The sequence below is a fragment of the Struthio camelus genome, chromosome Z (genome assembly GCF_040807025.1).
Source record: "Struthio camelus isolate bStrCam1 chromosome Z, bStrCam1.hap1, whole genome shotgun sequence".
NCBI lineage: Eukaryota > Metazoa > Chordata > Aves > Struthioniformes > Struthionidae > Struthio > Struthio camelus.
This window is the reverse complement of record NC_090982.1, coordinates 40,865,494-40,891,796: the sequence shown is the minus strand read 5'-3', so window position 1 is coordinate 40,891,796 and position 26,303 is coordinate 40,865,494. Positions and strand designations below refer to the sequence as shown.

At 37.4% G+C, this 26,303-nt stretch overlaps 1 protein-coding gene across 2 annotated transcripts in view; it reads left to right on the top strand.

The window, feature by feature from the left end:
* Nucleotides 1–26,303, top strand: part of LOC138064416 (serum response factor-binding protein 1-like) — a 69,025-nt gene that overhangs the window by 35,655 nt on the left and 7,067 nt on the right. For both annotated transcript variants that reach the window (XM_068926951.1, XM_068926952.1), the window contains one exon: nucleotides 13,503–13,574. In XM_068926951.1, the coding sequence (XP_068783052.1) occupies nucleotides 13,503–13,574 (72 nt within the window). The remainder of the gene's footprint in view (nucleotides 1–13,502; nucleotides 13,575–26,303) is intronic.

The following is a 26,303-nucleotide window of genomic DNA, read 5'->3' as shown; positions in this document are numbered from 1 at the left end:
GAAATAAACAATGTTGCACTTCCAGAAAGAGGTAGCAGAATCTGAACAAGTACAAATTACTCCTGGAACGAATAATAGTATGTGTAATTTGCTTTCAAGTCACGGCAATAAGGTTGTTGCCTCCTAATGGATTTTGCTTAGGGGAAATTTCACTTACCACTGTCTGGCAAATGCATATGTATGCTTATTCTTTAGACGTGAATGACACAACTCTTTCATAAAACACCAATGTTTTGATGTTGCAGAGCTGAGATGGAGTAAAAGTATACAGATGAGCTGGATGACTGTCTGTTAGGATTCCTTTCTCAAAGTTAATGAGGCCTGACACAGCTCTTGATATTCCTGACTAATAAGAAGATATGAAGAAAGAAAGCCTTCTAAAGAAAAGACTTAAGAGTCTCCTCAGTACTACCCCTTGCTGTAAATACTCCTCCCTACTACCTCCTGACATGGTCTTTAGAACAGTGAGGAGGCAGGTTGCTGGACTCGCAGACTGAGGATTTCTGTTCTATTCTTGTTGTTTTTTAGCATTTGGTATTACCTTCACTGATACGATGCTTTGAGTCATGTTTATTCTTAGAATGAGAAACTGCATATTTAATACAATTGCTTCCCCAAGTCAGAGTCTTCAATATGCTTGCTCCTTTCGTGGAGTCAAAATACCTTAACTTAGCAAGCTTAACAATCTTGGCAGGGGAAAGCTAAGGAATATGATTTCTTTTATATAAGAATACTTAATAAAGAATACTTCAAGTAATAAGTTGTACATATTGTTCTCTGATTTCCTTACAACTTTAATTTTGGGGATAAGAAAATAACTGACAGCTATTTTTAACTATTTTTTTACAATATGGTAAGAGAAGTAGTGATTTTTTTTTAACACCAAATATTGCTTTCAATTGCATAAAAGGCCTATGGGCAACATTTGTTTACTATATTGCTGTAGAATAATTAAGTGAATGATTAGTAGATTAATAGAGGAATATTACTATTTTCATTTTCAAGCCTTCCCCGCTGACAAGATACTTAAATAGAAGCAATCACAGTTTGTTTTTTTCTTATGCGCAGTAGATTCTTAGCAATAAAGTGAAAACAGATCATGAAGGCAGCTCTTTGTTGGATTTGAGACAACTTAAGGAAAATATTAAAGTAGGTTCTATAATAAAGGTTGTCAACTATCTTCACTTAAAAAAATATGGCTTACAGATGAAGCTTTTTCTTCTTGAGCCTTGTGTAAGAATTTTACTATCTCATTTTTTTCGTAAGGATGCAAAATAAGCTATTTTCACTTTTTAAAAAATGTGGCTTGCAGATGAGACTCCATCTTCTTTCTGGATCTTGCATAACTATGTGCATTGCTTCTTTTCCAAAAGATGCAACCTTTACAGTAGTACAAAAAAACAAATTAATGCAACCCATATGCCTAAATTTATTTGAAAACTGAGCAGTGACAGCAATCCAAAACAGTTATTCAAAATAATTACGGAACTGTCAGCATGTTCCTGTGGTCATTTTTTTAAACCTCTGTGTTTTAAAAATGTATGCTGTTTTGGTGGTGGTGGTGGTTTCTTCCATTGTCCCAGCATCTATTTGAGTTTTAGTGCACCAAGTTGGACCTCCTCATTAACCATCTTCATAATACATCTGAACCTTAAAAAGTATGTTTCTGTAAGCACTGCTTCCTTTTTCCTTGTGCTTTGGTCTTCTCGTGCTGTGGCCTAATAGTCACCAAGTATGATGGTCCTGTTGAGAGCTCTGAAACATTTTTTAGTCATTCTCTTACTGTAAACCAGCCTGTCTTTGTAGTTTAAATTATTTTGGAGAAGTTGAGAAGATTATCTGTAGAAAACAATGAATCTACTTAGTTGCTATGGTGGTTCAAAGCTAAACTATCTCAATACCCTTAATCAACTGTCCTTTTTGGGACTCTCTCCTGAAGAAATTCTCAACAGAAATTATCTTGTTCTTAAAAACTGTAAAAGATTTTTTTGGAAATAACATAGGAAAGGTTTTATTCTTATTTCCTCTAATTGGAGGGGGAAAGGGGTGGGAGAAGGAGAGGGAGAAATTGGAGACCTACTATAAATCTTCTTATAGTCGCTTGGGAACTAATTAATTTAGAATGGTAACTGCAGCTCTTGTAGTTCTTGTGTATAGAATCGTATTTCCCCTCACAGGTGCCTCTTATATACTTTTTGTAAGCAAGGTCTCTGCAGTGAGTGTAACACTAATATAAATGTGACTTCAATGCTGGACAGACTCATTGTCACTTTTATTAAAGAATGGATTTAGTGAGTGTGCAGATGAATATGATGGGGCAGAATAAGTGTAGCTTCGGGAGCTGGAAGTCATGCCTCATAAATTGATGGGAATTCTTTGAAGGACTGAATACGTAATGTTGTATATTGCTGGTTGAGAGTCAGTGTAAATTTCCAAAAAGCTTTTGGCCATCTTTTACCAAAGCCTCTATAAAAAGCCTAAGCTCTTCACAGATCTAAATTTTTTTTTTTTTAGTTTAGAAACACAGTTAACATACTAAATGAACAGGAAGAGTAATGGTTAGCCTTCACAGTATGGGGAAGCTAACAATGGAGTTCTACAGGGATCTGTGCTGGAAATGATTTGGAAAAGGGAATGAATATGACAAAGCTTGATCATCCAAGACTTGAGGGGAGTAAAGCTGCTAACACTAAACCTCCGCAGAGTGACATCACAGTACTGAGTAACTGGAGGATAAAACGACTAAAGAAATTAAATATCGATAAATGTTAACTAATGCACGTGGGAGGGGAGATAACCTTCACAATGCTATACATTCATTGAATCTAAATTGGCTATTACTGGGTAGCAAGTGGATTTTGGAGTTACTGTAGATATGTATATGAAAGTGCTATGTCAGACAGAGGACAGGCTGTTCCTGTTTAAATCCATTTTTCTTCCATATACTACATAAGATTTTTCTTACTGCATTTAAAAGACTAAAAATAGAAAAAATACAGAAGAAAAGCATCAAAGATGATCATAGGGCATAGCATCTAAAACGAGTAATGAAATGAGATTAGGGTTCTCAAGGATACGAGGTAAACAACTAACACTGGAGACTTATGCTACTGACATTTGTGCTGGATACTTCTTTTGCATTCTGTGTATCTGTACAGGGGTCTTTAGCAGCCAGTCTGGAAATCTGTAGATACTGAAAAAAATTCTTCATTGTGTTTTCTTGCCAGATCTCTTCCTTCTACTTTTACCCCTCAGATATGTGCAAAATGAATCAAAATTGTACTGTTCTGGAAGGATGTTGCAGTGACATGAACAGGCCTGTAACAACATGTGATATATTGATGGAGTTGGGATACACTTGACTTCCCATTTTGAAACCCAGGATTTGGAAACCCTGGCAAATGCTCATCTTGTTATGTTTTTGTTCTCTCTCTCACTTTGGGCAAATGAGAAAGTAGGACTACCTTGCACAGCTTCCAAGAGGAAGCACAGGCTCTCTAGAGGCAGACAAAAGGTAACTTCTTCCTATATGCTTCGTTTCTACACCTGAAGAAAACACTGGTGGAGGAGTGCTTTTGCTGAAGATAGGGCACACTGGGAAAAGGAATGGAAAAAGGAGTTTCTTCTTTCTGTGTGTCTCATCTTTGAGCTCTTCCCCATGTGCCCCAAAGCAGAAGAAAGGATTGACTATGTGGTTCTGTGTATTCACACTCTTTCATATCTTTCTGTGGTTTTTTTAGGTTCTTCTGTCTTCACTGCTTGTTTTTCTTTCCATATCTCCTTAAAACAAGAATCTAGAGGTGGGGATTATAACTGGATTGCACGTAGTTGTCAGTCCCGCTTGTCTTCAGTAGGAAGTTTCTTTGTAAGAACATAGTACGTCCTTTCCCTGGCTGCTTGAGTTGCAGTCTTGCTGGCTCAAGCTTCTGCTAGGAGAAAAGAGGCTAAACTGAGAAAGAGGTGGCTTTCTGCTAGTTGTGTATAGCGTCCCCTTCTGGCAAGAGATACTTTTTTTAATCTATAGAAAAACAGTTCATCTGGCAGCCAGTGACATTGGCAAGTGTAGTGAATACCAGGGATAGTAATCCAAAACTGAAGATAGACCCAGCCAACACAGGACTGCTTGGAAGTACGTTAACCCTGAAATTGCATGTGGTTGTTATTTTTAATATTAGAAAATCAGCATGGAACAAATTGCCAATATAGAGTGAGACTACAGATTATACCAGTTCAAGTGAAAGCAGACATTCAGAACCAAAAGATGTATAAGGCGGGGGGGGGGGGCGGGAGGGGGGGAAGAAAAAGAATATTCAAATATAAAATTTTGGCATCATCATACTTGCGGTACTGAATAATGCTGTGAGCTTAGTTTTTCCTTTTGTGTAACTTTTTTTTTTGAATGCTTATAACTGTAGTTTACTTTAATAGCTACTACTTTTGAAATTGTCATAAGATTACTGACGTGATAACTTCATATGTTATGGTAAAAACAGTGACCGTTGCTTTGTAAATGTGGCTACTGAATCAGATGGGAACCTCCAAAATTAAACAATTCATTTAATTTAATTAACTAAATAAAATGCCAAGTTAACAGTGTTTATCTCTTTAGACTGATGTAATTGCTGGCATTTGACTTGCATACCTCTTGAAATATTAAATTAGTTTATAAACGTGGCAGAAAAGAGCAGCCTATACTTGCCAAATAAAGTTTGGGTATTTTACAAGAGCTTAAGCAAACCAACCATGTTAACTCTTATTTTGGGAAACTGTTTTTTAGTTTTATTTTGTTATTAAACTGTATACCTAGATAGTCTTTCTGTCAATTTCATGCTCCTTTAGGAGAGCTTGTCTGACAATAGCAGGATAAGGATATTTAGCGAGGGGGAAGTATCCATTAGCACAAAATCATGTTTATGTTGATATTATATAATTTTATTTTTTGAAACAAAGGGATGGAGTCATTTTTTTCTCAAACACTGAAACCAGAGGAAGCTTTACAATTTTTTAATGTGAAACTTTGAGTATATGAAGACTCTCAGGTTGACATTGAATTTCACTTGGATCTAAACTGAGACAGCAGTACTGTAGACATTTAGTAATGTTTAAAATTGGTGCCAGCAAAAACCTGACACTAGTGTAGTTTCAAAAAGAACAATTGCTAGACAAGTTCAACTTGAAATACTTTCTTAAGCTCCCAGTGATTAACTGTAATTTTGGAGTGCTTTTTTTATGGGTTAGTAACGACTAGTTCCCATGAAAATCAAATGCCATATAATCATCCAGACTGAGATTGCTCTACAGCTCCATTCTGCTAATTTCCTCTAGTGACTTCTTTTGAGTTCTTATTTTAAAATGAAAATTAAGTTTTACTATATTTCTGTAATCTGCTCTGTAGTATTCCTGCCCAATTTATTATTAATCATTGAAATCATTAATTTTCATTTTAATTGGAAGATTAGCCTTTCATTTTAATATATGACTTCTCAAAACCAACTTAAAATAGCATTGCGTTCTGTAAAGCTTTTGAAAGCATAAGGTGGTTGATGAAAGATGCAAAGTCATGTTAAACAATTCAGGATTTTTTTGAATATGTACTTCAGGGAAAACTAGCAACTCTAGGATCCTTTCTTTCTTATACTGTCCTTTGTAATATAGAATCTAGATTTCTGATAAATGAAAAATACTATGATTATCATAAGACACAATAATCTTCAGCCCTAATGACACAGGGGAATGTATTTAAATTATAATTCCTTTCTGTCTAATTACAGACAAATTGTGTTCATTTTGACTGGATAAAACCCCTGGTTTCAGTATTTGATGACAGAGAATTTCCAGCACAAGTTTACCATTTCCAGTCAATTTGCCGGGAGAAACTTTGGCTAGACTGGTAGAACAAAAAAAGATCCACGGCATCTCTTCTGTTGTGGTTTTGTTTTCCTGTAATTGTCTGTTCCTCATGACACAGGTACTTAGAGTGAAACTTGATTTCTGTGGAAAGCTGAACCTTTATATTCCTATATTTTCTGATGTATATTAGGTTTATTACATTGCCTATAAGTTAAGCAAAAGCTAAAAGAGGAAACACTTGTTGGAGGCATTTGTTAAGGTAAGATATCATTCCTGTAAGTGTGCAAACCAGTAAAGTTTATTCAAACAGTACTAGTAGAGATTTGTAAGACTGATAGGAAAACAATTTAATGGTGGTAAGTAGTCCATGCAATATGAGGAACACTGCTAACCCTACAGGCATTCCTCACCTCATCATGTGACCTATCGTGTTCATTTAGAAAAAAGGAATATGATAGTAATACACTGATTTGTTTATCTTGTTTGTATTAACATTGAGTACACCTATGCCTGCAATACTTGGCCTTTATTTCACCAGTAGATTATATTATACTAGATGAAAAGGGTTGGAGATTCATCTTGCCAAGCATGTTCTTACCCCAGTGTGATTATATATTGACCTTCGTGGTCTCTGTTGACACCCAGTAGGGTACTGTGCATGTTTGAGGTTTACACCTTTATATCACTTATATTTTGTTTCCGTCTGTAAACCGAAAAGTAAGGTTTTAGGCTGAAATGTGCCAATGAGCCACCAAATAGACCGTAACAGTGGTTCCCAAAGGCTCCCTTTTTGTCTGAAAGGTGCCAAGGTATGCATAAAGATTGAAGTCCTGCCTGCCACCTTGTCAGAAAGGATCGTGAGTCAACCTGAATAAGGCAGAGAGATCTTTAACCTTAGCGTGAGTAGATTAAGCATAGCTTGTCTTTCATTTCTTTTACCTGTTATCCATTCACATAATGTATCTGCTTATATTTTTGTTAATTAGGAATGAAATATTTTAATGACTATGCAGTCTATTTCACAACACCAAGCAAGGTAAGTGGAGCAGTTGAATCTTCCAGGCATTCTCATGTCCTCTCTAGGCCAGAGAGGATAAATGGTGTTTTCAGGATTACTTGTTACGGTTGCTAAAGCAGGAAATCATTAAAAGAAATTGGGGTTTTGAGGTGTCTCAAGCTTTTTACTGCAGAACTTCAGCCACAAAAAGTAGTAGCCTGTACAGTGTTCTGAACCTACCTAATACCAGGTTACAGTTGGGAATGCTTGAGACAAATCAGTTAGATGTGTCTAGAAAGACTTTTTTTATGTAATTTAGAGGCGGTGGATGAAGATGAAGGTTATCTGGATTGTCTGGATTCCATTGGGGGGAGCCAAATGAAAGATTAAACTTCCAGGAGTAAGGAAGCACATTGCTCCCCCTCCCTCCCCCCCGAATGAGACTTCTCTTCTGTCTGATATTACTAAGACACAACCAAGAGAGCAAGTGCACAAAAAGAACTATAGAGGTTACATGTAGAAAGAATTTCATGCTGTAGGAGATAAAATCCAGTATGCTTAATTGCTTAAAAGGGAGCTTGAGAAGTGACTTGATAATAAGGTGTCGGGAGAGTAGCCAGCTACTCAAAAGTGCTTTCATTTTCTATTGACTAGTGTGTTGGGGAAAATTACACAGTGATTTTGGAATAATGTAAATATCTTGGTGTAGCATTATGTGGAGAGATATAATATAAACATGTATATATTTATATATACAATATACATGTATAAACTTTAAGCTACACTTAAGTAAAAATTTGTTTTTTATTCTGTTACCAATTCAAATTTCTTCTCCTGAAGAGCTCAGGAGTTTTATCTAAATTGGCCTCATGAATGTTACTCATGTTATTTTCACATCTGGTAACAGAAAATTTGGGGGAAGGAGGGTTGTGGGGTTTTTGTTTTGTTTGAAATAGATAAGTGCCATTTATTTTGTTAAGGTGGTCCATTCATGAGGCTTATCTGTAGAAATTCGCATATATTTGGGTTACAGTTGCTGACAAAGGATCGGGCTTTGTAAACTGTCAGGAAAAATCTCCTAGGTAGAGGTCCCTTTCTTCATAATTTAGTCTGGTTATCACCAGTGAGGGTACGGCATTCCTAGGAAGTGGGCCTTCATAGCTGAAACAAACTTGTGCCCTTATCATGGATGTAGTTTCTTTTTGAAAAGCATGAAACCTTTTAGCTGAACCAGGGTTCGTTTATTTTACTGCTTGGAAAATATCCTATTTCTAAGTGCATGATCCATTTTTATGTAAAAGAACAAATACTTTCACCGTGGTAGTATTTACACTAAGAGTCAAAGAATACTTTTGCTCGGAATGATTAAAATACCTAACTGTTACGGACTTAGAGAGGGGAACAAATTGATCATGACAGGAAGCCATGCAGTCATTAAATTATAGAAAAAGAAGCCAAAGAGCTGTTCTGAAAAGAGTATTTTCTTCTACCCCTTTCTCCTCGCTAAGCAACCTTGAAAAATGACAGGAAAGAGCAAAATGAAACTGGATACTGAGGAAAAAATGTAAGATACTGTATGAAAAGTAGTCTAAGGCACTCATTCACGGGTAAGGAGGACAGTAATGTTTTAAAAGATCTACATGCAGTAGCGGCTAACAAACTGCAGTTGAAGTTTCACCTGAAATATTTGATGTTAGTTCTAGGTGTTTTATTTTCTATTTGTCCATGCTCTGATTTTGTTGCTTTATCTTCTTATAGAAATTCTTCCATTTTAAGAAAAAAATGGTTTTGTAAAGATGATATAGATGGAGTGATTATGAGGAAAGGCTCGACGCTTGGACAGCTAACAAATGTGAAGAATTGATGAGGATAATGATTGAATTGAGTTGTAAATAGAGTTAAAGGGATAATACTGGGCAAAACAAAATTGAGCTGAGGAGAAGGTAAAACTTAAGTGTGAGGACTGAGATTCCTAAATTGTTTCCACAGGCCATGACTGGCAAACTGTCTTCTGAGTCGTCTAAAATAGCTTTAGACAGGATAGCTGGGAACACATTTTATATGAATAATCTTGCATTTCTGAGATGTGTCGAAGCCTCATTTGACAGGTTTTTTTTCCTCTGTCCTGTCTTCTGAAGGCTATTCAATAGGTTATACTTCCATTCCCATTAAGCTAAACTGCATCCTTCTACTGAGTAGTAGTTTACAGTTTCTCTTGAAAACTATAATCTGAGCAGCCATGATCAATGATGATATGAGACTGTCTTTTCAGGTGCCGTTTACGTTTGTACTTTTTGTTCAGTATAGAGTCTTATTTTCCTACATAATACAGTTACAGTTTATTTAAATATAACTACATATATTTTAAAAAATTAAACAAACCCTGGCTATTATCCTAATTTTTGTAAGTAGTAGAGTGAATTCTCTGCCTCTGATATTGGAACTGACTTCAGTAGAACTACATCTCTGGAAAGGAAGATGGAGAGGCCTGGCAGGGTTATGGCATTAGGAAAATATTGATGTCATCAGGCATGCAACTGGCACCAACATGGTGATGATGGCATGCTCAGTCTGTCTGTCCTTGGTGCTCCCTTGCTAGCAAGAGAGGGAGGCCCTGGTCCCCTCAGGCATGGAAGCAGGTCCAATATGTTGTGGTCAGAAGAGCAGGCTGGGTTGTCCTGCACCAGGCTGCTGTTCTCAAGCACAGGCCTGCCCCACGGGTACGCTTGAATATTTCATTACGTTCCTTACTATCCCTTTTCCCTATATCTTGGCTCTCCCTCTTTTCCGCCTCAATCCTGTCCTTACCCATCCCTAATTTTTTTTTCCCGGTGCTCTCAGTTTTCTTGCACCCATACCTGAATTTGGTATTTCAGTATGGTTGCATAGGTAACCTTGGCTTTCTGTGGTGTTACTGATATGGTTTACCTACGTACTGTTGGCTTTGCAAGATTCCTTCCCCAAGAGCTCCCCAATGCTCCTCTTCAGTTATCTGTGAAGTTTATCCGTTTCTAATGTAACTTGTCCTTAATGATCTATAAAATCTAGCCATCTTGTCAGCTTCTCACATCTGTCACATCCAGCAGTTTTGTTATGTCATGTCCAGTAGTTTTTCATATCCTGTTTATTTAGCTTAACCTCGGGCCAAGGCCTAGTAATCTGCCTGCAGCCTTAACAAGGTCCAACTGGCTGACAGGTCCATTTAGCTTGATTTTTTTATTATTATTATTTTTTTTACTTATTTTCCCCTGGAGGAAGTGCAGAACAGCTGTTTGAGTGAACACAGCTCAGCTTTGAAAGCCAGACTGTTACTGCTGCTGCCGCTAGGGATACAGAGGGCAGCTGCTGCCTTGCCACCTTCACAACCTCCCTTCCAGCTTCATATTCACTGCCTCTGTGGCAGCTGTCATCTCACGTACCAGGAAAAAATAAAAGCTCAATAGCATGGCTATATTGTGTACATCAGCCTACAGAGATTCTTCCCTTATCTCCCTCTCTCTTAAAAGCTTTCATATTAGAAGTTGAGTGATGCAGTCTGTAATCAAAAGAAAATGATCTGTTTCCCTTTTACCTTATTAACCATTATCCATCAGGCTCCCTTTGTTAGTTAGGACACTGGTGCCAGCTGTATATCTGAGAGTCTAGAATTAGATTTCTTCCCTACAAGAGGAAACAGGATCAGCATGTAGACAGGATCTGTTGATCCCAGTAGTCATTTCTGCATCTTCCGTGTTTCTAAGGTACTTTTTTAGGTATTCAGGGAGTTGTTTAAAATATTGGTCAGCGATCCTTTTCATGGAGAGAAGGACAGCGGGTGTATTATCTGTGTTTTATTACCTCATCTGGGATTATTGTAGATCAGATGCTTCATAAAGTAGCATACATGTTGAACTTCTTCCTAACCTTTTTATTCCATCTCCACTTGGAACATAACACTGCATTGAACTTGGCAACTTATGGGCCCCTGGTGTTGTGACATCAAGTATTAACTTGATTTTTAAAAAGCAACTATAACTGGTAAAAGAGCACATCATAACAGTTATTACATACAAAGGTACCATCTCTGTGTCGGGAATTCTTGGGCTGCATGCATCTAGAAGCTGAGAAGACCATGCTGGGCAAGTATCGTTATATACCTTTTCTGTTTTCTTGTCTACTGCTTACCATTAATAGAGACAGAAGAAAAGTCTATTTAGCACAGTAAGTTAGTAAGTTTACGAGAACAGGGTATTGCTGGAGACTATAAACTAAAAATTCTTTCTCTGCCTTAAATCTAAGGGGAGCGAAGGACATAGTTTAAATTCGGGGGTTTGGCTTTTAAGAAGAGGCTCATGGTCTCATTCTGGGCAGCGAGCATTTCAGTGAAGCCACATTCATGACTCTGCTTCCCCAACTGTGATTCTTACTCCATTCATTACCAGGCATGATTCTGCAGTTCTAAGGCAGTTAGGTAATAGTGCCATAGAAAAATTAAACCCTTGCGGTTCTAGTACAGATTTTGCTGATGTTTACCACCCTTTACCTCTTCCTTTCCCCCTGCCACCCCAGCTTTCTCTGTTCAAATTCTAAAGGGACAGAAAACAGGCACAGTTTTGTTTGGGATACAACTCCAAAAAATTGTCCTCCTTAATATAAAGAAGCAGTATGATTTAGCTACGTTGGGTTCCAGAACTTCATTCTTAGCCTCTGGCCAGCTATGTGACTGTGAGCATGTCACCTAACCAGTCTGTCCTAGATTTGCCATCTGTGAAACACTTTGAGAAGTCATGGAAAACTGAATCATAGGTCTTTTCCATCTCTAGATTTTATTAAGTCATCCAGTCTGTCTATCTGCCAGTGTAAGATTGTTTCCTATATTCACCGGTGTTTTTCCAGTCTGGTTTGCGTGCGCCAAGTGATTGGGCTTCCACCAGTACCTTGGGGAGAGGATTTTACAGACTACTAAATCTCACTGTCAAGGAGCTCTTCTGACACAGAAAGTGAATTTTTAATTTCTTAATTTCTTCCTGTTACATTATTGCTGTTCATATATGCTTGCTCATTGTTTTAAGACATAGACAATTTCCATAATACCTTAAAGATCTAGGTAAGATGCATCCTCTCTATAGAGAATCTAATAAACGGAAGTTAAGATTTTTAAGAGGCGTTGACCCTTTAGAAGGAAATAAACTACTTGGATGGAATTTCAGGGGGAACCATGTAAATGTAAAGACTGTCCTAGATTTAGGATAAAAAAGGATAGAATAAAGAAACTCAACATAGTGGGGGGGGGGGGGGAAATTGAGTGGGATGTCAAATGGAAGTGTTGGAATACTTATCAAGGATGGTTAAGCAGGAATATTGAGAGAAAAGAACAATAGTTTTAGTCAGTAAGCCTTGAAAGTCCCAAATGTACTATTTTTCACATACTTGTAAGTTATCGTGTCTCCCATAATTTGAATTACAGTTGAATCTTTGCTAATACACTAATTATTCTTAGCCATTAATCACAGTAATTGTTTTTAGGGGTTTTCATTTAGTGTGTCTCAACTGTATCCGAGCACAGTGTTGCAGATGCAGCCCGAACATAGGCATATTGTCTCACTTTCTCAAACTGTAATTTTCATACGCATCCCCAAGTTGGTTTTTCTTTTTTTATTGACTGCAAATGTTGCAAATTTACTATTTTTTGTCATTTAAACTTAAGTCATCCACTTTTGTGGTGTTTCAGAAATTCAGCATATTGATTGCTGTCTTCAGATGTTGAAACTGGCAGCATTAAGATATAGTCTGGATGACAGCTATCATTTTTGTACAGAGAAGTTCAGTCAATCTTCGTTTTTCAGAAGTATGACTGTGTGGAAGTTATTTGGGCCTTGCATAACACCACAGTTAAACTGCTTTTAAAGTGGCCATCTGGCAAACAACTGGTATGTAACATGATTTATTTGACATAGTGCCCTAGCAGGAAAAAGCCAATATTAGATTTCTAAAATTCAGTGTGTTCATTTGATAAGGTTACTAAGGCATTTAGTAATACAATATAAATGCAAAATATGCTTCAAAATAAGGAAAAAACCTGTTGTGAGGGCATGTTCCATCGAAATGTGCATCTTCTAAAGAATTCTATTTGAGGATTTTCATTCCTCTATTTCAGCTGCTAATGGAAATTCTTAAGTCCAGGAGTGAAAACTCTGCATGTGTTATATCTTCAGAAAAGAGGAATTACTTCCCCCCACCTCCTCCTTTGGTGTCATGGTCTTATACGTTTATGTTTACATGTGTTGGTAGGCTCTGAAATTACTTCAGAATTTAAGATAAGTGGGATGTTTCGTAATCTTCAAAAATTTATTTCTAGCACACCTATAGGGTACTTTAAATGTTTCTATAAATAAAATCACCATCTTGTGTACTTTGATGTGGAAAATCTCCATTGCCCTCAGATTGGATACAATTAATATTTAAGTGTAAGTTAATTTATTGGAATTAAAATCTACTGATTTTACATAGTATTTGCATTTTTAAAAATGTGTGTATGAGAAATTGTTTTTCCTTCCTTTAAGAAATCAGCAGGGGATGCCATCGTTATGCTCATAACGTTTATGAGGAAGGTGAATCTTAGGAAGATTTAGTCAAGTCCCATTGTAAGAAGAATAAATGTGTCTTTCATCCACAGGAATTAAAGCCAGATCAAGTTACCAGACTTGCTCTTAGGAAAGAAGTTAACTTTGAAAGTGTCTGCAGAAAGGTAAGGATTGGATTTCTGATTTTCCTTCTCTTCTGTGAATGTGAGAGAGCACATGAAACCTTTTAGGGGAAAGTACATATGTTGGTGAGAGTATATGCCTTACATATGTTATGTTCTTTTCTCCATTGTAGGCTTTTTTAATGTATACACTAAGACAGGCCTACGAAAATTTGTATAGATGTTTGGCACAAGTTGCTTGTCATCAAGGCTTGGTGAGCTAATCCCTAGTGACCGGAATAGAATATCGGGAAGAACAGCAGTGGTCTCTTGCCTTAGAAACATATTTGTTATGCTTATATAATGCGTTTGCGTGGTTCAGCTAATATAAATAATCTAAACTTTCAACAACTGTTGAAAACAGTTGAAAAATCCTAGTACTTTAACAGACAGACAGAAGCTTCCAAAAGCTAACAAAACATGGCAAGTGGACTGAAATACAGGGGAAACTGAACACCCCTGAGGCCTATTAATTTCAATAGTATGTCTCTTCTGAAGCCCATTGATGGTATGTTATTAAATGTTTACTCTTTAACTAGTGATACCTGTAACAAGTAAAATGGGGGCATAAAGGTGGGAAGATGCTCCTTGAAATAGCTGAAGGTGAGAGCAGACAGGACACTCGAAAAGGAGAGTGAGTGAATAACAGGAGAAGTAGATACCCTTTTAGTGGAGACATTGCAGAAGCGATCTCACACAGCAGTGCTGAATCACAAAGTATCAGGAAATGAAGTTACATGTATTCCTTTGTTCTTCTGAATTTCCATTGATGTTCCACTAAGGACTATAGGGAGACTGAGATGTGAAATGTGTAATACAGACTAAACTTTAATGAAGAATTGTGGCATTTCCTCCTACAAAGCATCTTTAATTTGTAATGCAGCTACTGTATTGCAAAGCACAGTGATATGTGATGGAGTTCATGTTTTTTTTTTGAACAGCAGAATTGCTATAACCGTGATGCTCCAAAGAAGCACAAATCCTGTTGCACAAAATCAGCTTAATAGATAAGTAGTACAGTATGCTTCATATAAGAGGAAATCTGCATTCATGGAGGAATGTTTACAGGGAACTATCTTACCTATTTTTCCTTCTCTTAATGGTAGAAAAGAGTAAGGAAAGGGTCATGGAGATACTGACATGGAACTAAGAAGAAGCAGCTTTATTCTTTTTAAAGTTACTTGACCAAGAATTTCCAGTCAGAAGGTGAGCTAGTCAGAAATTGATTGTTAGATTAGAAATGGTGTAGAGGTGACAAGGTTCTAGATGTGTGAGGACACCTGGAGGAACAGTTCACACTTCAAAAAGGATGCTCAAATTCAAACAGTGAGGCATCTGCTACTGTGGGAGATGCCTTCTGCTAAAGATTCAAAAGTATCACATTTATGTAGATTGCCTTCTTGAAAGGTATAGAAGCCCCAGAATGAAATAGTTGATGCCATAGTTTTAAAAGGAGTTGCCGTTTTATTGCCCAAGAGGATGATTTTATTGCCTAAGATGCACAAGGAATATTATTAATATTACCGGTTTCTTTTGTCTATTCATTTCTTTTCCTAGACTTTTCTCAGATATAGATGAAGAAAAAATGTAGGTAAATGCTGTGCAATTTCCTTAGCCTTGGGTATGCTGGTTTTTCCCAAATAATTGGCTTCATGATTTCATAGTCCTGGTTGACTTTATCATTTTCGTATTTACATGATGTAGGCTTTTACTTAGTCATAATGCTTGAAAGCAGACGATACAGGTGTTTTCATGAAATTGTTGTTTTAGTTTTTAGTATTGTGGTTATTTCCATTACTTTCAGCTGTGCCTTGTAATGAGTAAGTCTCCTGTTTCAAAACAAGTGTTTGGATGCATGCTGAGGTTGGTTTAAACCTGCAGAGGGGTTTTACCTCACTGCAGGATGAGAACGTGTACAAGCAATTATTGCAGTTGTGTTGAAAAGTGATGGCTAAGCCATCATAACCTTATTGCTTGCAGTTGTTTGGCTATAGCATACCCCCAAATAAAGAAGGTATCACTACTAAATCTTGCTTTGACAAAATTTAACTCTCCAGTGTGTTACTCCTGCTTTTCCCACAGTTTTGTATTATTATTATTGCTAACTATGAGGTGGCTTTCTACCCCCAGGAGTGTTCTGTAGGTCACATGAAATTCAGAACCCACTGTTTACCTTTTCATTAACTTGACTTTCAGAATATTTGAAGCAAAACATCCTGTGGCTATTTTCCTTTTCGGAATAGGTTTGTTTTCATTGATAAAAGGCAATCTGCTTTTAATTCACTCTGGAATGCTGAATATTAGTTTTGCATAGTGGACATGTAGTCAAGATATTTGTTTAATTCCTGCTGCCTGCTGAGATTTTAGGTTCCATTACCATGTTTTCCCATGTGTTTTTTCAGAGTAAAATAAGCATACTTTCCTATTCAGAGTTTGCATATGTTTCAATCAAGTACAGTAAAATTGTGCTAAGTGTTTAGCAAGTCATGAAAATGCAGTTCATTACAAGTAGGGGGTTGACTTAGGAACTGACAAAGGTCTTAAGTGTTGCCTTCAACCTCCTGTTAATATAGGTTTAAGGTAGACAGATTAGATAGTTAATATTGGTTGCATTTTTCTGGTATAGAAGAAACTATATGCATCATCTGTATTGTCTCTGCCCAGACAGACATGGCTCTGTTTGTGAACACTTCCATCTTTACTGTAGTTGCTTCTGTTGCCTCGTCCCACTGTCCAATAGTGACAGCAATAAGTGATTAATTTACTGTAGTATCTGGTTTAATTTTTTTCCTGTATTGCTTCCAGATATCTTTATATATTTCAGTACCATAGCTTTCCCTTTTTGCTCTGAGCTCTGTTCTGTGGTCCTTGAAGTAAGAGCACCTACTTTCAGCTTTCTCTGATCCTATCAGATTTGAAGCTTTGCAGATATTTACCGGTAGAGCAGAGGATTCTGCACAGCAGATTTTGAGTATACTGTGATGCTTGAAGTTTTAGGGCTGTGTAACATCCCACTGAGTCTTAAGATTATTAAAAAACACAATTTCTGAATGTGTTGAAAAATTTCTGGTAGACCAGAGATGCAATCCATGGTTAGTTCCAAGAGACCTTTTTGCTCTTAGGAGTTTGGGAGCAACTCAGGGGGTTGCGAACCAGCAGTAAAAAAAGAGGTTTTTTGTGACTTATCAGATGAGAGTGCTACTGTTTCACACTTGAGAAAACACTGCCTCAGCTACCAAACTCTTTTGTGAATTCGCTGGGCCTCTGGTGAGGGACTGGAGAAATCACTGGGCGAGAAGGGCAGGAGAATGAAATAAAGATGTATGGGCAAAAAGAACTGACAGGAACAACAGAAAGATAAAGCTTTCTCTACATTGCCTCATATATTACAAACATTACAAAAGAAAAAAATTTAAGCAAACCAACAGAAGCTAGGTTCTGTCAACATAATTTCAAGTGGGAGTTTCTCCAGGAAGCTGACGTTACAGGCCTGATTACATATTACCTTTACTACTTTTAAAAGGAATGTTTAAGTCCTGTCATCAAAGTAACAGTTCTCAGATTCATCTCACCAGCTTGTTAAACTGTAGAAGCGGTGGCTTGAGATTAGGCTGTATATCAATCCACAATATCAGTTTCATCAGTAACTGAAAAGAGAAGCTGCATCCAGGAAGACAACTGTATCTGTATTTTCTACTTTTCAAAAAAAGGAGAACTTTCTATTTTAGCTGATGTTCTGAAACATATATTTTTTTGAGCCTGGCTTTAATTTATTAAAAATATATATTTTGTAATGGAAAAGAGATAAAAATCAAAACCTTTGTATTCTCCTTGCATTTAACCTTAGAAAATGTAGTAAGCCTTAGAAGGGGCCTGATGCAAAGTTCCTTGCAGTTTAATCGAAGACATCCTGTTAACTTCAAAGGGGTTTGGGTCAAGCACAGAGTAGTTGCTGTCTTTCATTTGGGCTTTCATTTTGGGGATGTTTCCACAACCCCCTTCTTTCCTTGCCCTCCCTTCACCCAAGAATTCTCCTAGCTACACAAAAAATTCTCATTATGATAGATTTTATTATTGATATAAAACGTCCGTTTCTGTTGTTGGTGCCTTTAATAGCAGCATAACTAGATAATTACTTATGTGAATTTTTAACATTCTTTGCTTATGAAAATATTTTGTTTGCAATCCATAAACTGTAGCTAAGGGGCTACCGTATGAATCGGTCTTTGTGTAGTAGTGATGTGGTAGTCGGTCAGGTTTGCGTTGTATGCTTATCACTAATTCTCTGCACGTAGCTGTTCTGTGGATTGACTTTGGCAATGGTGGGGGAAAGCAGCTGTTCCTTTTGAAGGACCCATGAACTTTTTTCTGTTTTTCATTATCTAAGTTCTTGTTGTTAACGCTCTCCTTTAAATTAGAAATCCTGTGTAGATATTCAGTGTGTAACTAGAAGAAGAATGTGTTGCCAAACTTTTAATAACTTAGTGCTCACCTGCCTGGATTTCAATAAGGATATCTGTCTTTCTTTTTCTTTTCTTCTTAGTAAGCACAATTATTACAAACATTATTAACTTAACAGGAATTTTAACTCTCCAGATGTATGGATTAGTATTTTTACTTTTAGTTCAGCATGATTATATATTGCCTCTTATGCACAAAGATGTGTCCATTCTCCAGTAAGGTGTTTGTGCTGAGGGTACTGAAATAATACTTATTCATTCATTTTCCTACCGCTATGATGTTATGTTGCAGCTCCTTTCTTACATCAGTATGGAAATAAAGATAGCCATTTGCATATCAGATACCAGATATGCTTCTCTCTCTGTAGTAGTTGCATCTGTCATCTGTTTTTGGAGGTGTATTGCATTGATTTAATGGCACAATTTCCTGTAATATAGACTAAAATAATTTGATGTGTGAATCAGCATTGCAGAGTTGGGCGTCATCCTCCCCACCAAGCATTTTGAATCTGTTTGAATGGAAGTTGTTCTGGATGTATGAAACCACTGTTTTCTGAGAATTTTCCATGTCAAACACCAGATGTTAACTTTAAACAAGAATGACTGTGGTCTTCTGAAGACTATTGCTGAAGTGAAGAATTTTGCATTCACTGATGAATGTCACATTCAGGCGTAAATGCTTTCTTTGTGTGACCGTGTTTTCCAAACTAAGAGCTCCTCGTCTTCCAAATATGATCACTTGAATTGTGAGATGTTTAGCGTGCCTTTTATACATATTTTTATATAGTCCTCCTCTGCTTTAGAGCCTAGTCTAGTATAGCCATAGCATAGACTATATAGCCATAACCCACTGGTATGGTTGTTGCTCTAGTTTTATGTTAGTATAAAACTGTTCGTCAGTCTTTGGCAAATCTTTCTTCACTCTTCTCCCAGCACCTCCTCCACTGATTGTGTCTTGTCTGCTAGTCCAACCAGTATCAGTCTCTTCCCAGACTCCCTATGGGAGAGGTCAGTCTCCTTCTGTTTATCCCACGTCCTGTCCACTGCCCTCCCATTTTTGGTTAGCTGTTCTTTCCCCAGCTCAATCTTTGCTTTTTTTTTTTTTTTCCTGGGCCAATTCACCTATTTCTTCCACGGTAGCACCTTTGCATTCAAATCAGGTTGCTTCCTACATCCCTAAGCTCAGCAGGGTCACCATTTCAGAGCGAGGAGACAGTGTCAATCTGATAACTAGACCCAAAATTACTGTCCTCTTCAACACCAGAGCAGCAGTTGCAGTGAATTCAGTTTAGAATTTGTCCGCTATTGAAAGAATCTTTTTAAAGTCTTCAAATTCTTTTTTCTAGTTTTGAAATAAACTTCTAGTAACTTTGTCAAATTTTTTGTGGAGACAGTATGTGTGTCTCTGACACAGTCTGTCACCTGTCAAATTTAAGTGGCTGATCCAAGGTTCTTTATATCACTCACTTGCATCCATATGAAGAAGCTGTATCACTTAAGTCTGCCCATCCAACCTCATTGTTCAAAATTATTAAAGGATATTCCTATCCTTAGACGAGGATCAGTCTCAGAAGTGATGTAATTGCTTTTGATTTGAACGTGTTCCTTTCAAGTATTTGGTGTGCCAGAGCGGGATGTAGGCAGGCACATTGTTGTCAGTAAAGCTAACGAAAAGGCCAAGATAAACTTAAGTCCAGGATCTCCGTGATAGCATCCTCTGAACCATCGTTCAGACTTTTGTGCAATACCCAAGAGGCAGGTGGAGATCCAGAATCGCAATGCATGGATGAATGCGTGCTCTAAGAGAGATTTAGAAGTCTTGGGAAATGAATGGGTGAAACTTCAGGGATAAGAGGAAGCTATGTAGGAAGGATGAGCTGCCTGTTGATCAAAACTGAACCGGGCTGCCATTGCAGACAAGTAAAAACAGTCATAGGGGAATATTGAAACCAAATGAATGAGGAAAGATTACACATGCAGAAGAGCACCTGATTCACAATGGGCAGCAAGGGGCATGTGGCTTGTTTTCAGGCTCCCTTAAAGACCAAGGAGGGAAATAAATAGCCTGATCTAATAAATAATGAAGGTAAATTAGACAACCAGCAGTGCCAGTTGATTGGCACTTCTAGTGCTAATGGTATAAATGACAGATGTCAGTGCTTGAAGCCTGAAAAGTATATGGGGGGGAAGTGAGACTACCTGATGTCAAACAACATCCCTGATGTAATAGATATTCTGAAGACCTGGCAGAAGGAGGATAACCAATGAAATAGTGCTGCCAAGTACCATCTTTACAAGGACAGTAAGTTAGGATGTATGCGAATGAGAGCGCTGAGTTGTGAAGGAGTACATTGTGTGTAACAGCATGAAACTATCACAGGAAAAAAGAATCACGAAGAATCTTTGTGAATGGAAGTTTCACCTGTAATAAGAAGTGTGATATTAGTATTGTACTACAACTGCCAGTCAGAATGATGATAGCAAACAGAAGCGTTGAGACTGGAGAAGCTATGAATCTAGGACAAGTAGTAACAGTGAGAGATTTCAATTGCTGTTAATACATGTATTAAAGATGAGATCTTAAAATTGCATCCTTTATGTAGCTATGGAAAAGTGGTCAATTTTTAAAGTTGATCCACTTGGAGTACGGGAGGAGGGGATTGGAACCTGCCCTTAGAAGAGAATCCCTGTTGCAGCCAAATGAGAAAGCAAAATGCTTTCTCTGTCTTGCCAGTCATTTCTTCTTTGGCAGTCTTAGTGCTATGTAGACATCTGAAGACCTGGCAACGTTATCATGTCATATATCAAGCAACGGAAATATGTCTGATGATAAAGGGTCTTCATTCATTGAAAGTATCATCCTTAGCCAGCTTTTCTAAGAAAAAAGGGCACATGTCTGTCTACCTGCTAATGCTCTAAATAATAATACCCGTTGATCAGTGTCAGCCAGGGTTAACAGAGATGCTTTTAAAGGTGGTTAAGTCCCAGCAGGTTATTTGTGTGTGACAGTTCCCATTAGAATAGGATGAGAAACCCAAATCACTGTTGCCAGTGAGGGAAAGGTAACTATAGTTCATCTTATTTTGAGAGACACCATAAAGTTGGCACAGAAGATCTCTGCAAGGAAAGAGGACATAAAATAGAATATGCATCTGTTAAGAGTGTTTCATTACTGCTGTTGCTTATGGAACATACTGTATTAAGGTATACTTAATTCTAATGTTGTATAAAAAAAAATTGTAATTACTTATGTTAGAGGTTGATTATCAGCTGCTCACACATTACAAACAGAGAAAGCTCTTTCTGTATATATGCTTTGTAGTGTGACTCAGAATTGCATTACAAATCACAAAAAACACATCTGACATTCCTGATATTTCTAAAATGAAAAACAGCTGCTGCTGTCTTTTGCTCTTTTTATTTTCATAAGTGAACTCTTTCAGTTTTTCATTATAAATCACATAGAAATACAGTACAAAACTATTCTCATTTCTCCCTCCCTTCCTATGCAGATTAGTTTTTAAAGTGCTGTAGCTCAGAGTTAAGAAATGAAGAGCTATAAGAACAACAACAAAAAAAAAATTGTGGAATCAAGAGGGCTCTTTAGGTCAATATGAGGCCCATCAGTCTGCAAACACTGGAAAATTGTATGAGAAGTGGTGGAGACACTAGTGCTTGAAATTTTTAAAACTTAACTATAGAAGATGAAAATGAAATGTTCTTAAATTAGTGGAATTATGAGAAAAAAAATACGTGAGCTGTTGTGATGACATTGAATATAGCTGCGGTAAAGCTATGGTGACGTAAACTGAGAGCATAGATTTACAGTGTATTAGTACTGGGTAAGATGACTAGGTGAGAGATTGTATGGGAAATGTGAGGTAACTAACCATTTGGTGAAAGTATAACGGCATCAAACTTAGAGTCTAATATCTAGTCTGTCTTGTTTTGGAGTACAAATAATTGCACGATAATTGGCATGGCTGATTGCACATGAGAGAGCCTCTGCATTCTAGATTTAACTAATAATAATGTAACGGCCTAGAAGATGCCTGAGACTCTAAACAAAAAGTTGTTCTGTGTGCCATATGGTGAAATACCTGCTATAACATGTGATCATGCAGGATTTCCATTTATTTTGTATTCATCTGTTGCTAATATGCTCAAGCAGTATCAGGGCTTCCCATATATATTTGACACGTGTTTATCATTAGAGTAAGTTCTGAATGCATATAGTCCTTCAATAGACTTACGGGTGGAAAACCTGCATTTAGGTGCCAAGGAATCAGTATGTTTATCTCGGATGTTTACTAGTTTTTCAGTGAGCTGAATTTGTATTTCCATTGTCTTTTTCAGGAAGTGCTTGAAGAACATATAGATTAGAAGAAACCTGTTTTCAATTGTGCACAAAGATTGCATTGTAGTACGCCTACAGAAAGAAACTGTTTTGTTTTGAATAGCATATTCTAAGATGGCCTTTCCCTGGTTAGTGTGTGCAATATCCATGAAGTCTGCAAGTCTTCTGTGCCCCTCAATCCCTGGCTCTCTTGTACTTAGTTTCTTCAGTAGTGCTCTGAACATAAATACATCTCTCCTTAGAGTTTTATTAAAGACATTGACCTGACAACACATTATTTATATGTGGGTGTGTTGCTAGGAATACTTAGGTGTGAAGGTCTAAGCAATACAAGGTTTGTTGGTAGGGATAAATCTGTTACCCTTTCCATTAGAAATGATGTGATACATATCTGATTAAATGTTGAGCAATTATTTTCAGCTGTTACTTAGTTCTGAAGCTTTGAATTTGTTTGAAAGTCTGAAGCACGTCTACTTTTTCCAGTAATACAAGTTAAGAGATTCTCTGTTATAAATTTTGTCTTGCACATGTTCATACACATGTTGCTTTATTGGGCTGCAGCTGACAAGTTATACTTTGAGGTTTGAGCATCTGTCTTACAGTGGAATACTGTAGCGATGTCTCAGCGTTACATCCCTGGGAGTTCTGTACAGTTTTGTCACCAGTCTGACTTCATAAGGAGACTGGAGAACTCTGTTCTGGAACTTCTCAGCTTCATCAAAGGCCGAATATCGTGAACTTCTTGGGCAATTAAATTGCTTTAATATTGTAGAGATCGTCCCTGTATCCCGCCAGCTTGTTTTCTACCGTCTGCTTCCACTCAGAGCCTTTGGGTATGTCTGTGATGCACGCTTGTGTCTTAAGAGACAGAAGTGCTTGGGTTGTGGCTAATTCGGAAAATTCTGTTTCCTGGTTGCTTGCAACACTGCTGAGTATTAGTGGGCTACTTTCTATTTCTGTTCTCTTCTCTTAAAGATAAGCAAGTATAGATAATTGATTTTGTTTGCTTGTTTTCTCAAACAGTGGGAACTGTTTCTTTCGAATGCCTTTTTTTATTAATACTGACCAGCTTAGCACCTTTTTTGGAAATAACTGCCTATTTTCGCCCTCCAGACCCTCCATCTTAGATGACCAGTTACTAGCAAATAGTCTGTGAACTTTTCAATATGCTTATTTTTTGAGAAACGGTCAGTGTGGTTTCAGATGTGATATATAGTGGTTGTCAAATTAATCTACATATAAACTTAAGCTTTCCTCCAGGTTTCACGATCTTCCTCTGAAGAAGTCAATGAATTTTGTATTGTTCCTAGTTACTGCCTGTTATCTGAGTTTCATTTTGTTCCTCTTCCCCCGGTAAAGTACACTTTTGCTTCAGTGTTTCTATTTCATATTTAGATTTGCCACTTTCTCATTATCATTGTTTTTACCTTTTTTTAATTACTAGCATCTATCTTATTGTGCTGTTTGCTGGAGTTTTTTTACACAATTTGGCAAAACTCAAGTGTTTGCTGATACAGTGCTTCAAATAGCAAAATAATATGCACATATTATATACATAAGCGTATATATAAAATGCAAAACCATATGTCATCTTTATACTGTTACTTGTTTTAATTACCATATGTTGTTATATGTCAGTAGAAAAACTGCAGATTTTTTTTTATACTGGTTAGAAATTGAATTAGATAACGTTTTTAATTTAAAAATACTAAGAAATCGTTGAAGTCCCATATGAAGAATATTCTTTTCACAGCTGCTCTGGAGTGGGAATTTGTCTGCATTATACAACAGCATAAAATGCCAAACTGCCATTCAGTGTGACTTTAGGTTTTCTTAATGGCCAACAGAGGTTTCAGTGCTGGTGGTCACGAGTTACACCTACAGCTGCGTGGAGCAGTTGACACAGTGCTTGCTCTATGACTGCTCTCATAATCTTGAGAAACTGGCACTTTTTTCTTCAAAACTGATGAAGTGTTTGCATGAGATGCCAAACTGATAGGCTTGTAGAGACATCTTCTTACTAGCCATGGAAGAAGTGAAAAAGAGTTGGCAGCAACTGAGTTTTTCCTGCAGTCTTGCAGTTTCAGCTTGCACCTAGTTTACCCTTTTCACCATGAGGAGATGATTAAGAATCTATGACTAATTCTCAGTTGTTGTTTTTTTTTAATTGAAACAATTGTAGCAGTGATTTTAGGGATTAAAAAAAAGGAAAGAATTAGTAGCAGGCGAAGTGCATAATTTATGCTTCGGCAGGTAGGGGTTTTATGCCAAGCTCTGCTGTAGACCGCTATGGCAGTTGGGATGAAATGCTCCATTTCTTTTTGACCATTTCCCAGTCTCAAAAGTAAGTATTTGCCTCATAGAATTGTATGGTTGGCTAAATTAGTTGTGACAGGTTAATCCAGAGAAACCCTGTTGACTCTTTTATATGCCTAATAAACTTAGTTTTGTAGCACTTGTAAAGTGCTGTATTCAACTTCTTAAAGGGCTTTTGGACTTTTTAAACTGCTTGGACAGAAGGTATTTTTCATCACGCATGGAGGAGAGAACAAAAGGATATCTGATTTTCATTTGAATTTCTGACATATTTTGGAATTCTTCATTTTAAAGGAAGAGACAACAATAGAAATAATAGAATCGTGCTCCTTTTTAATAAGAGAAAAGACACGCCAAACTGGATGTAGGCGTGGAGGTAAATCTAAATGAACAAATTATGGGGAAAAGGATAGCTTTGATCCAGACAGGCAAACAGAATTAGAACAGTATAAGCACCTCCACAATAGTTAGAAGAATTAAATGCTTCCTCCTGAAACCTCCACAAAAGTCGGTGACGAGACGCCAGTCGACGTTACTGTCATCAGTACAAGGTCAGCTAGGCCGTTCTCCAAAGCTCTGCCTGTGTGCCTACACGCACGTGTGTGTAGTACCTGCAGATGAACTTAAAAAATAGTACAGAGCACCCCATGTTGCTGTGGATGTTCAAGTCCTGTAATACTTGCAAGATAGATAAAGTACATCTCCAGATATTTTCCTCATAGAATTACCTTGATGAGACAAACTGATGCAAACTCGTATAAACTGTGACAAGCTTTTCCTAGTGGTGAAAAGAACAAGAAACAGGAGGCCAAGAAGGGGGTTCCAGGGTTATTTGTGTATCCTGATGCACAAATGTGAAATTGGTCAGTAAAGCTTCTACTATAAGACATTTCCTGCCAAGTTGTCACAAAGGTATTAGATCTGTTGGATGTGTGTTTTGCAATTTTTCCTTAGTCTGTTCAAAAAAAAAAAAAAAACGTGCAGTCCATTTAACAAAAAATATGTTGAAACTTGCCTTGAGATTCATACTGAATTAATTGCTGTAAGAGGACTTCCCACCTGTGTTGCTATAGGTTTATCCTTCATAATCTATGCCATCATCCCTAGCTATCCTTCTGATGTTACATGGAAAATTGGGGGGACTGACTCAGTTGAGTAAAAGTCTGACGATATCTGCGTTTCCAGCGCAGAATCTGAAGCGTTTAGTGCTGATGTTTTTTTTTCTCGTACGTACTGTTTGAGTCCTCCCTGTTATTGCTGTATTTAGGAGTTAAAAAGAGAGCGGGTCTCCCTCCACATCCAACAGAGATCCGTTTCACGCGTTCTCTACTTGATCCATCCTCCCACTGTGGAGGGGGACCCAGTCAGCAAACGGCGTCTCCCTGCCAGGAGGTGTGAGACGATCTGCTGCTACAAATGGTATCAACAACTGAGTGCCTGTTGCACTAAAGTCTCATTTGGGCTGATAGCCCAAGTCCCATACCATGGGTCTTACAGACATAAAGGGGGAGACATCACAGTCAGAAAATGACTGCTTCTCAAGGGTCTTATTCCAAAGCCGGATGGAGCTAGCAGTATGGGATCATGGGACAGACTTGG